Raw genomic sequence first — 11,405 nt, forward strand, 5'->3', positions numbered from 1 at the left:
TTTTTCCTGTGTAGCTCAACATACAGTAGATGCTGTTCTATATCCTCCAGTACGGTAGATGGCGGTACGCACCTAAAAGTTGGTATTGCACTCTGCAAAAAAAAAAAAAAAAAAAAAAAAAAATGCAACGAAGAAGAAGGCTGGACTGGGGCAGGGCAGCGGGGAATCGAAACTTAAGCGGAGAGTGTTCAGTCAGACGAGGAACCTCAGCGGGTTTCCTCCTCCGCGGCACACTGTCATTCACCGTCAGCTCGGCCTCTCACCTGCCCAGAACCCTGCCGACTTTACCCCCCGTCGGACTCCAAATGATACGCTATTAAACTTTGCTTCGGTTCAATGAACTTCCTCACTTCATCAGGTAGGTGTGTCAGAAGTTGGCCGAGTCCCGCCATGATACTGACAGTCAGGGAAGCGGGCAGGATGAGGGGGGTTTGGACGCTGGATGTTTGTGAATGCTGATGCTTGTTGGAGGAAGTGGGCGGACATTTCAGGGGCACTGACAGCCGAACATCTGCCTGCCGTTGCTGCTAATCCACCGGTGGTCTTTGTTTCCTCCACAGTGAAGCAGCGATGGACCCTGCCAGACAGAAACGCAAAGAGGAGATCAGCAAGTCTCTGACTTTTATACAGTGAGATCCTTTTTTTTTTTTTTTTTTTTTTTTTTTTTTGGAAGACGGAAAGTGAAACCTACCTTGGCCCCGAATGACTCGTATCCTTGATACCTGAGCTGTGTCTGTATGCTTCTAAGCAAATTTACATGTTGTGTTTTAGGTCTTCCCTTGCTTATCCGGACCCTGAGGGCTACCAGGTACCAGCTGATTTCACACACACACACACTGCTTTGTCTGTCTCCTCTCTCCTGCCCTGCTGCCTTCATGCGTGTGTGATCTACAACCACTGGGTCATAAGCGGTGTCTCTGCTGTTTCTCACTCAAGCTCTTCCTTCCTTTCTGTCCTGGCTGCATGTTAAGTTAAGGACTGGCTCTCTTTTGTTTTGCCCTTTTATCTTCTTGGCTCAGTGTTGAGTTGCTGGTCGCTGTAACTGTCCCTCCTGTCCACACAGGCCCCAAAGCGATCCCTATTGTAAGGCTGCTACAGTGGGGGGACAGCAAAGTCCACATCCAACCTGTATGCAAAGGTGGATTTTGAAGTTCAGCATAAAGTCATGTGAGGCCTCAGCTCTCAAATCAAGTGATGCTGCTTGCTGTAGGTCAGATTGCCAGAACTTCATATTATGTCTTACGCGATCACTCCAGGCCCAGTATGAGCAGGATGAATGTTTACAGCGACCAGTATCTTTCAGCATACATACAGGCTTGTGAGTATTGTATTAAGATGAAGCTAAATCATGCCGGAGTGGTGTTAGATGTGCAGAAGTGCACAGACTGCTGATCTCAGGGCTGTGTCTGTATGAATGAAGTAAATAACTCAGCTCTGGGCTGTAGTGTGACTGCTTGAAGTCACGACAGGGTTCAGAGTTTTTCAGACACACCGAGAGCATCTTATTCCCTCCTTTCGTTCTTCCTCGCAGGAATTCTTGACCCGGTTGGTGTGCAACCTGCTCGATGAGGGCAATGCCATGTTCACAGATGGAGAGTGGGAGCAGGCGGTGAGGGAGTTCACCGAAGGCTTGAACGTCTCACACTACGCTGCAGCAGAGGACCTGCACGTCCCCGAGGTTCTGCTGGAGAGCCTGTACGTCAAACGGGCTGCTGCCCACCACAGTATGGTGAGACACATTTGGTCCCGTGTGCTTCTGAGACGCTGCGTCAGGCAAATTAGTAGCAGATTGTTTCAGTGAGCATCAGTTCAGCTGATGTGAAGTGATAGAATAATACACTTATGGTGCTTTTAAGTACCAGAGTTACAAGGTGCTCCACAAATGCAATATAGAGTCCAAGATAGGGAATCATAGAGAAATAAAACAACGTGTAAAAGAGCATCATACACAGGAGATGCAGTAAAAACAGGGATATCAACAGAGAGATAAAAGAAGAAGAAATAAAAAAAAGATGCAGTCATGTGTTTGGCTGTCTGTAATTAAGGCTTGTTACAAACACTTTTCCACACCCAGACCTGATGTGTGTGAGTCAGTCAGATGTGATGCCAGATGAAAGTGGATCAACCGGTAATAATCACTGGTTGAAGTCATTTCAACCTCCTTCAGCTGTTATAATATCCGGTAACATGTCGGTGGTTGGTCCACTCCAGTTTGCACCGCCATGATGTCGACCTTTGTGGGTCAGACTGGAATGTCTCAGCAGCTTTTGGATGGATTGCGTTGAAATTCGGTCCAGACATTCACGTCCCCCTCAGGAAGAAGTATAGTAACTCTGGTGATCCCTTCATTGTTCCTCCAGCACCATCATCAGGTGCACACTGAATTTGCCCCGTACTTTGTTTTATGACCGCTAATAACATTCCCATCATCCTCTGCTACACTTTGTGTTTGGTGCAAATAAGTCAATGCTGGCTTTAATACTTCTAATAACAATGCTAACAACATGTTACCACAGTCATCGTAAGCCTATCAGCAGTCATATGATCGCATTCAGCTCAGGTCCAGCCTCGCTGAGCTGCCTGTGCAGCTGTACACTCTTTGTCTTTTGTCTCGTTAGCTGGTAAGAAATAATTTTGGGTTCTGGCTGTTATGATTTCACCACGTTCTTGACTTCTTTCTCACCTGTTTCCACAGGGGGAATATGAGGAAGGTGTGAAGGACTGTGACAGAGCTCTGAAAGTGTGCAAGGAGAGCCGCAGGGCTCTGTACAGGAAGGCACTTTGTCTGAAGGAGCTTAGGAAGTACAGGGAGGCCTATGACTGCACCACGGACTGTCTGCTCATCAATCGTCTGGTACAGGAAGTTGATGCTGACAGGCCAAAGAAAATACCTGAATGTAAATCTAAATCCAAGCTTAGTTTGAAATAGATCAACCTTTAAAATGACAGCAATGGATTCTTTTTTTTCCCCCGTTTGACTCTCGACAGGACAAACAGGTGAATGAGCTCGCGCAGGAGCTGGCCATCCACCTTGGACTGAAAAATCGAAAACCCTATGTCAGCGCAAAGGTTAGTGAAATGATTACTGCATTTGACTGAGTGTATAGTGAATTAAATACCTGAAAAATCAAGTTGTTTTATCCCACTGATGCTAAAATCCTGTAAGTATGCAATTCAGTGGGCTGGTAGCGTCTATTTCTGTCATCTCACAGTACTGTCATGTTGCCAAACTCCAGTGCAGATTTGATCTTATGTGGTCCTCAGTTTGCTGCGTCTCACAAATCCAGTCTGTTATCTTGTCTTTCCCAGGAAGACGTTCTTATCAGGAAACATGTCACAAATGGAAGAATGACACCAGAAGCCACCAAGGCAAGTTCCACATCACCAGACGTTAAAAAAAGTTTTTTAATGTATATTTCTGAAAAGAGAAAACCTTTCAGCTGGCAGTCATTTAGCAGAGAATGAGGGATCGGGCGTGTTGTCCTGTTCGGCAGATGCAGTAGATCTGTGTTGAGCCTTTACTCTTCCTTCTCAGGCTTTTCTTTGATTTGTGCTTGATCATTCTTGTAGTGTTTTCTCTCCCTCTCCCGTCCAGGTTCCTGATGCCTGTTCAGGGAATGCTGGGAATCCTCTGAGTGGCCTTGCACCAGGTGTGAATTCTTGACTTTCACTGCTGGATTGTATGTCACTGACAACACAAGGCAGTGGGTGTGTTTGCACATTTTTCTTGAAGTTCTTGAGAAAACCAAGAAAGCCAAGTCAGATCTCCATAAATCTCGGCCTGCTCTCTTCAGTCTGCTTTCCCAGCGTGCCTCAGTCCTCCGTTCCCGCCACAGCTCCTGCCACCGTGGACTCTTTGGAGGATGAGCTGATGGGAGACGATATAGACGGCCTGCTCGACTGCTTCCCTAATGAGCAGGAGGCAGCTGAGGTAAAGTCTGTGTTTGTGCTGCATGTGTCCTCGCACACCAGTAAACTTCACTTGTGCTGATAATGGAATAAAGGTGTCCTTGGGCGGAGAAGATTGCGAAGATGGAATGTCTGGAAGAGAATATTGTGCATGCGCTGTCGTTCATTTCAGCGCTCAAGAATCCAAAGCTGAGTCTTGCTTTTGGATGTCATGAAGAAGACATTATTTCACCTCTTTGTCTCTTGGGGGGTGCAGTTGAATTACGGACTTTGAAATGTTCCCTGAATGAGGAGCTGCAGTCTCTCTGTGTATTTTTAGATTTGGCTGTTCTGCCAAACAGCGTGAACTTTGTGAGCGTGCGAAAACGAAACCCAGAAAACAAATACTACAAGCAAACATGGAGATTATGAAACACACAATGTGCATTTGTTTATGTTTTTCGTGGAAAAAAATGAGAAACGTGTCCAGTAGAAAGACGTCAAACTCTCAAAGGAACAAGGGAGTGAAATTTCCTTTAAAGCTTTGTCCATTTTTATGGGTTATTTTTTATGTTTTGGCCACTTGAAGGCAGATGAACAAGCTGTCTTAGCAATATTGTTTTCACTGAAGTTTCCTTTTCCATGTTTTCCAGACCGACACCCAGGCAGCATTCTCAGCCCCCAGCAGGACATCCACCTGCACGCACACAGTCCCTCCTGTCCTGCCCCCACCAACGCCCCAGTTACCCCCGGCCTTCTTCAGCTCAGCCGTCAGCCAGCTCAACTCCCTGGACTCCTTTTCATCTGGTGGCCGCGGCACCACAACGGCGACCCTGAATGCCCTGGACGACCTCTCCACCTCTGGAACTCCAAACCTAGGCCCCACCTCCATGGCGCTGGATGCTCTGGATGACCTGGATTGCCTGGATGACTTCTCGGATCCGACTCCAAATGCCACCGCCGCCGAGAGTGAGTCCAAAACAGAACTGGACGCCGGGGAAAAGTCCCTTGACGATTTGCTTGATGAACTCAGTCCCCTGGAGGATGTCTCTAAACCTGGTGTGAGTGCTGTGGAGCAGCTTGACTCCCTTGATGTCCTGGACTCGTTTTCCTCAGACAAAGGTGCTGTGGCAGCTCAGCCGGTGGTCTCTATTGGGGGTACAGGCCTGGACTCGCTCTCCAGTTTCAGCTCAATGGGTAATTATGATCCATTGGTGGCGTATTATTGCAGAGCAGGAGGCCTGTTGTTTCAGATGTCACGACAGCTAATAGATCCTGAAATTAGCTTGAATGGCTTTGAGGCACATCAGTGGTTCCCAACCTGTTTTGCACTGTGGCCTCTCAAAATGAAGCTGTGTGTTTTTTTGCCCACACGTGGTTTCATTAGAAGGACTTTAGGAGCCTTGAAAAAGCGGAAGTCTGCAGTATTTCACAAGGAAAAAGATGCAGTAAAACAAAAGTGCTCCCTTTCTTTAAAAAGCCTTACTGCTGTTCGTACGTGTTTTAGTCCAGAGTGAGCTACAGAGTGTGCACACATCACAGCTGTACATGATTAGTTTTCTGTTATTCCTCAGGTATCACGGGCTCTCACAGCGCTGCACCTCCTGTAACGCGATCTCCAAAGAATAACTACAAAGTAAGATATTACCTGACTTGTGTTATCGGCTCTGCTTTTGTCTGTTTTTTTAACATTAACCATTCTCATCAAGGTAACAAAGGAGAGGAACAACCAAGCACAGGTTGCCGTCTATAATCCTCTGTCCGCCACGCACGAGTTCCTGCAGGCCTGCTCCGCCTGTTTCCCTCGTAAAGGTACGTGAACAGTCCAGCGTTGTCTCAAACTATCTGAAGTGTAGTGAGAAATCCTAACGATCCAGCTGCTGGGTCATGCCCTTTTAATATTCCCTGTTTTGAGCGTATCTTAAAAGGAACATCCTGAAGCGCTTCTTTTACCGCAGCTGAAAGGCTAAAAATGTAAAAATCCAAAACAATATTTGTCCTACAGTCTGCAAACGCACACGCTCATAAACACTCTCTGTTTTTTGTTCTACTGAATATCTTACATTTGTCCATTTTCAGGTCAAGGGATATATACCTTCGTTCATTTGCCAGACCTGGTCCACAGCTGTAAGCGAGACATTCTGTTATGTAGACGAAAGGCAGAGCATCCTTCAGAGTGGACCAGAGTGCGGCAGCCTCCCATCTGGACCTCCATCTACGGGCCGTTTGTACTTTGCAAAGGTAAGGATCCCAAAATCAAACAGATCACTGATATGAGGATCTCCTCTGGGTGATTAATTGGTTGGTAATTGTGTTCATTAGTGCTCGTTATTAGAATAACAGTGATTTGCATAGAGTGTGTGTCGTGACAACACAGTGTGTCTTGAATATATCAAACATGGCTGCGTACTGTGCACATGCAGTGTAACTCGTTTGCTGTGTGGTGATGTCCACGCTGCCACTGACTGACTGACTGACAGTGCATCCAGAGGCACGTCTCGCACAGTTGCAGCCTGTCTGCACAATTCCAAGGTGTTTCACTGCAGTCCATTAGCTTTCAGAAATAAGGGAGTTTACATGCTAATTGGCTAAAATGCTATCAGTAGGTGGAGTTTTCAGAATCACTGATCTACTGATCTTGAAAGCCAGAACAAGGCAAACCATCAGAGCACAGCGTTGTCTTTAAACATGTGACCACCGCTGTGACGTTCATCATGTTTGCTATGTGAACGAGAAAGCTCTGACTTTGGCCAGAAAGAGTTGGATGTGAACAAACTGTTGATGACAAATGAAATGCCTTCAGACGTCTGCACGGTTAAAGAGTGAACTGTGCTCATGTCACACACGCCCGTGAACATGTGACAGAATGAGTCCTGAATTTTTCTTACGTGTCCAGAGGTGCTGAAGTCCGGGGATCTGGGCCTGTGTAAGTACGGCGAGAAGTGCACGTTTGCCTACAACCAGCTGGAGATCGACGTTTGGACGGAGGAGAGGAAGGGGACGCTGGACAGAAACCTCCTGTTTGAAACGCCAGGTTTGAAACTGGACCCTGCGACCATCATCATACGCCTTATGCAGGAAAACAAGGGCATGTTCCTGTTCCTGTGTCAGGTCAGTGCGCTTACAGTCACTTTACTGTTCTGTAAATTATAATAATACTGTGGCTGAGCCTCTACACAGCAACAAAAGGTTAAAGCAGTAAGTTCGCTGTCGTACTTTTACTTTAGACAACCTGCATTTGATCGGTTAAATCCCATTTCTCATCAGTGCCTAAATGTTGGAGTAAATACAGAAGCACATTAATAGATATTTAATTGGTAATTAAAATCTAAATACAAGCTGAAAGGAATACATAAATAAGTAAATGCATAAATAAATAGATACATGTTGGTCATTATTTGTTTATATTCTTATTTATTTCTGTGTATCTAGACTTTTTGATTCGTGTTTGGATTCTACATTTCTACTTTTATTTCTGTTTTTGTTTGAGAATCAGGTGTGTAGTTTGTACTCACCTCCCCGTAAAGCAGCAATGATGCTCGACAGTGGTTGGCTTAGGACAGCTGACCTCATCGACATACACATTTTTGTCTCTCTGTCTCTTCAGAAATGCTACGACAGTAAACCCAGAATCATCAGCAGGCGCTGCAAAGACAAGGCCACCGCCTGCTCGAACTCGGACGCTCGCCACAACTTCGACGCCAACAAGTGAGCACGATACAACATAAGAGTGAAACTCTTTAACTCTCGCCTGTATCTCAAACACACATTGAATTTGTGTCTGTGTCCGTCAGGTGCTTGGCGTTTGTGGTGAGGACCCACAGCGTGAACTACAGCAAGGTCCGTCCGCTGAGCGTCCTGTGCCACTTGGATTTGTGCCGCCAAGCCATCCGGTACGGCTGCCAGAGGGAGGACGGCTGCCATTATGCCCACTCGGTCATAGAGCTCAAAACCTGGAGGGTGCAGCAGGACACAGGTGCAGTCTGTCAACACAGACAGTGGAATAAAAATATAGAAACGCTGAAGAGGTGTGATCGAAAAAGATTCAATGTTGTTGAAACAGTAATTGTTAAAGGCAGTGTGCGAGTACTCCCCTCTAAACCGAGCATAAACCAAATGAGTGGTGACATTGTTTCTGTGTGTGTGTGTGTGTGTGTGTGTGTGTGTGTGTGTGTGTGTGTGTGTCTGTCTGTCTGTCTGTCTGTCTGTGTGTCTGTGTGTCTGTGTCTGTGTGTTCACAGGTATCAGCCCTGAGGAGATCGTCAAAGTATCCACAAAGTATTGTGACAAGCAGGAGCAAAACTCAAGCAAATTGAAAGGATATAGTAGAGATCGAGTAAGAAGCTTTTTTTTAAGCATTTCTGTAATGTAATTGAAGCAGCACCCCTTTTCATTTAAAGACTAATATTTATTGGAGATATTAATCATATGTACAGTGTTTGCAGCGAACAGATTGTGCAGGTGCAGTTTGGGAAATCATTGCGTTGGCTAACTTGACTTTCTTGTTTAATTTTAAGGAATTGTCGTTCGGAGGTGGTGGGAGCAAACCAAGAGGAGGAGGAGGAAGAGCTGGGAGGAGTCTCGACATGAAGATGAAGTTTGTCTGTGGTCAGTGCTGGTTGGGCAGCCTGGTCAGCGAACCAGACAAAGCCCTCAAGTACTGCACTGCCAAGGCCAGACACACGTGAGTGAAAATACAACCGCCTTCCCAGCCTCTCTGGAATCAGGGTTGCAAGTTACAAATGATAAAGTCATCTCTAAATGCAGCCATGTTGTAAAGTATTATCAGATATCCTATCAATTATTGACTGCAGATTTTCAATCCTGCCTGATAAAAGGTGAAGGGTTCAGTGTTATAAACCTGTTGAATCACAGAGAGACAGCATTTAATCATTTTGCCATCTGGCAGCTCATTTTCAGCCTCTGTCCTCTCTTTGTGTGGTGATCTTCAGGTGGACTAAAGAGAGATGTGTACTGCTGGTCAAGTCACCGGAGAGAAGTAAATGGGTTCAGGTCCGACCGCTGCCGCATGCCAAGAACTTCCCTCTGCATTATGATGTAGGTGTACTTCAACCAAAGGCTCTGATCCATCACAGACATCCCCTCATTGCTTCTCCTGTCGTATGTCTTGTACGCAGTATCTGCTGCTTTAAGATGAAATGGGATCATTTCCTGTTGGTGCTGATCATTGCGTCAGTTTGTGTTTTAACAGTAAGTTTTCTCCTGGCAGATGTGCGCCCAGATTTTGGGGAAAAGGAAATGTAACTACATGGGGAAATGCACCTTTGCTCACAGCCAAGAGGAGAAGGAGATGTGGATGTATATGAAGAACAATGACTGTGAGTTACTGAAACAGTCCCGCACCGATTTCAGCTTTGCTCTCCTGTAACATTGCCCACGCTTTGAATTAAACGCTAACGTCAGCACGCTAACCTGCTCACAGAGACAATGTTAGCATGTCGAGGTTTAGCAGGTATAATGTTTGCTATGTTCATCATCTTAGTTTAGCGCGTTAGTGTGCTGATGTTGCCTGACTCTCACTGAACTTCTCTGACTGATAACAGATTTGTTTTTGTGCCTGCAGTGCGGGACATGCAGCAGGTATATGACATGTGGCTGGCACTGAACGCCCTGAACCGCCAAACAGACGGATCCGTGCTCACCCAGCCCATCCCAGAAGAGAAGCACATCGTTATGCCAACTGACTACGCCGAGCCAATGGTGGTTATGCGTTTTGTTTTTCAGTTCAGCAAAGTCAAAGAGCAAAAACCGCTGGCAAACTGAAACTGTTTCCGGACTGTGTGTAAGAAGAAGCTGACGATGACGCCTCTCTTTTTGTGTTTCAGAGTGGCTTCCACTGCCGGCTGTGTGGTAAGCACAGTAACAGCGAGCGCCAGTGGCAGCAGCACATCTCGTCCGAGAAGCACAAGGACAGAGTGTTCAGCTGTGAGGGAGAAGACGAAGCGCTGACATGGAGCTACCGTTTCCCTGGCACATGCTTCGAACTCTGCCCCAAGTGAGACCTTTTCCCGGATTCTACATTACGCTAGACTGAAAAAAAGAATTAACTGCTTCGGCTTGTGAAATGGAAAAGGATAACATTACACAGAGCTTGCCTCATTCAACAAGCTTGTTTGTTAGCAGTAGCTTGTGCCACATCTGTGTGTTCCTTCCTCTTTTCATGTTTATCAGGTAATGGATGATTGAAACTCTTTGAGCTTGTACAAAACGCACCTGTTTCGTCTGATAGACGTGGATGCGAATGACGACGTGCACCACGTTTCGGTGTGCTCGCCACATCTTGGAGCTTTTTGTACAGTCACAAAAGAATGATGGTGTCAAAACATACAGCGAACACTATTATATTCAGAGTGAAAATGAAGAATGTCATAGCTGATGAAACATTCTGCCTTATGTACACATTCAACAGGTTAGATGGCGGCTGTCCTGACGGCGTGTGCTGCGACTACGCCCACAGTCCGGCGGAGCTGCAGGAGTGGACGGACAGACGGGATTTCCTGCGACAGAAGCTGGCCAAAGCCAGGGAGGACATGCTCATCATGCCCGATGAGTTTGACTTTGGGAAGTTCAACTTTCTTCTTCAGGACTGAGAGGAAATGTTTTTGGACTTTGTGAGCCATTTTTGTAACTGCCAAACTAGCATTTCAAAACCATAATCAGCGGGTGACAGGATTTAAGTAGCAGCAGGTAGAACTTTACCAGTAGATCACTTTAAACATGACGCATGTGCATTTGCATTCCCAAACATGCCATATACTCTTTAAATTGGTCAATATTTTCATATCTTCTGTCAATTTATGGGATGTTTTCAGAGCTTCCTGTATTGCTCATGTCTGCTCAGCTAAAACTTCAGTACCCACACTGTCCATCACATTCAAAAAGGGATTTAACCATACATGCAGCCTTTTTGTGGTCTGACCCATGTGTCATTGAAATCTCCTTATATTGTTTTTTTCATTTCCCCTTTGTTCATGTCTCAGATGTGAGTATTAAGACTTCCACCATTTGCTTAAAGAGAGGATGTTTAAAGCCTTAACTGCAGGTTAATGTACTCCCCACAAATGATTTCTCAAGCGTTTAAGCTTTGACACGAATCAGAATGGTCACAATCAGTTGTGATTCGTACTCAAGCGAAGACATATTCTTGGGGGTGTGATTCAACTTTGTATGTTTTTGTGTGCAGCATATGTGTCTTATTCTGGTTCATATTCGGCATCAGAGAAGAGTCCATGTTGGCCAAATTATTATGATTATGAGAGTAATAGTTTTGGTCATTGTTTAACTAAATAACTTGAACAAGAATGCACGGGCCAGAAAGAGTTGTGCCAAAAAGAACATTAAAACAGTATATTTTATAAGTTATTCTTGTCTCTATGTTTTTGTATGAAATGTGTATGTGCCATATAGTGTCTGTGTGGAAAAAGGAAAAAGAAAATAGGTGCGTATTAAATACAAAGAGGTAGAGGCAACCTAACGATGACTAATGATAGAAATAA

General features: G+C 45.4%; 1 protein-coding gene across 1 annotated transcript; it reads left to right on the plus strand.

Annotated features, from left to right (window-relative positions):
* The first annotated feature begins 139 nt into the window (after positions 1 to 139).
* Positions 140 to 11,268, plus strand: LOC143333681 (zinc finger CCCH domain-containing protein 7B-like). The gene is made up of 23 exons (XM_076751866.1): positions 140 to 358; positions 561 to 629; positions 772 to 808; positions 1,532 to 1,729; positions 2,696 to 2,854; positions 2,989 to 3,069; positions 3,310 to 3,369; positions 3,596 to 3,650; positions 3,795 to 3,931; positions 4,542 to 5,085; positions 5,463 to 5,524; positions 5,598 to 5,700; positions 5,968 to 6,129; positions 6,785 to 6,999; positions 7,496 to 7,596; positions 7,683 to 7,864; positions 8,130 to 8,224; positions 8,406 to 8,572; positions 8,841 to 8,946; positions 9,119 to 9,227; positions 9,473 to 9,609; positions 9,735 to 9,904; positions 10,319 to 11,268. The coding sequence occupies exons 2-23, from the start codon at positions 571 to 573 to the stop codon at positions 10,497 to 10,499; spliced, it is 3,120 nt and encodes a 1,039-aa protein (XP_076607981.1). The 5' UTR covers positions 140 to 358; positions 561 to 570; the 3' UTR covers positions 10,500 to 11,268.
* Positions 11,269 to 11,405: the final 137 nt, after the last annotated feature.

The sequence above is a fragment of the Chaetodon auriga genome, chromosome 16 (assembly GCF_051107435.1).
Source record: "Chaetodon auriga isolate fChaAug3 chromosome 16, fChaAug3.hap1, whole genome shotgun sequence".
In the NCBI taxonomy this organism is placed as follows: domain Eukaryota; kingdom Metazoa; phylum Chordata; class Actinopteri; order Chaetodontiformes; family Chaetodontidae; genus Chaetodon; species Chaetodon auriga.

Excerpts from the sequence above, each read along its gene's own strand:
- LOC143333681 (XM_076751866.1), top strand. The coding sequence starts at position 571 with ATGGACCCTGCCAGACAGAAACGCAAAGAGGAGATCAGCAAGTCTCTG. Across the intron at positions 630-771 it reads AAGTCTCTGACTTTTATACA|GTCTTCCCTTGCTTATCCGG; the intron begins GTGAGATCCTTT and ends GTTGTGTTTTAG. Across the intron at positions 2,855-2,988 it reads GTCTGCTCATCAATCGTCTG|GACAAACAGGTGAATGAGCT; the intron begins GTACAGGAAGTT and ends GACTCTCGACAG.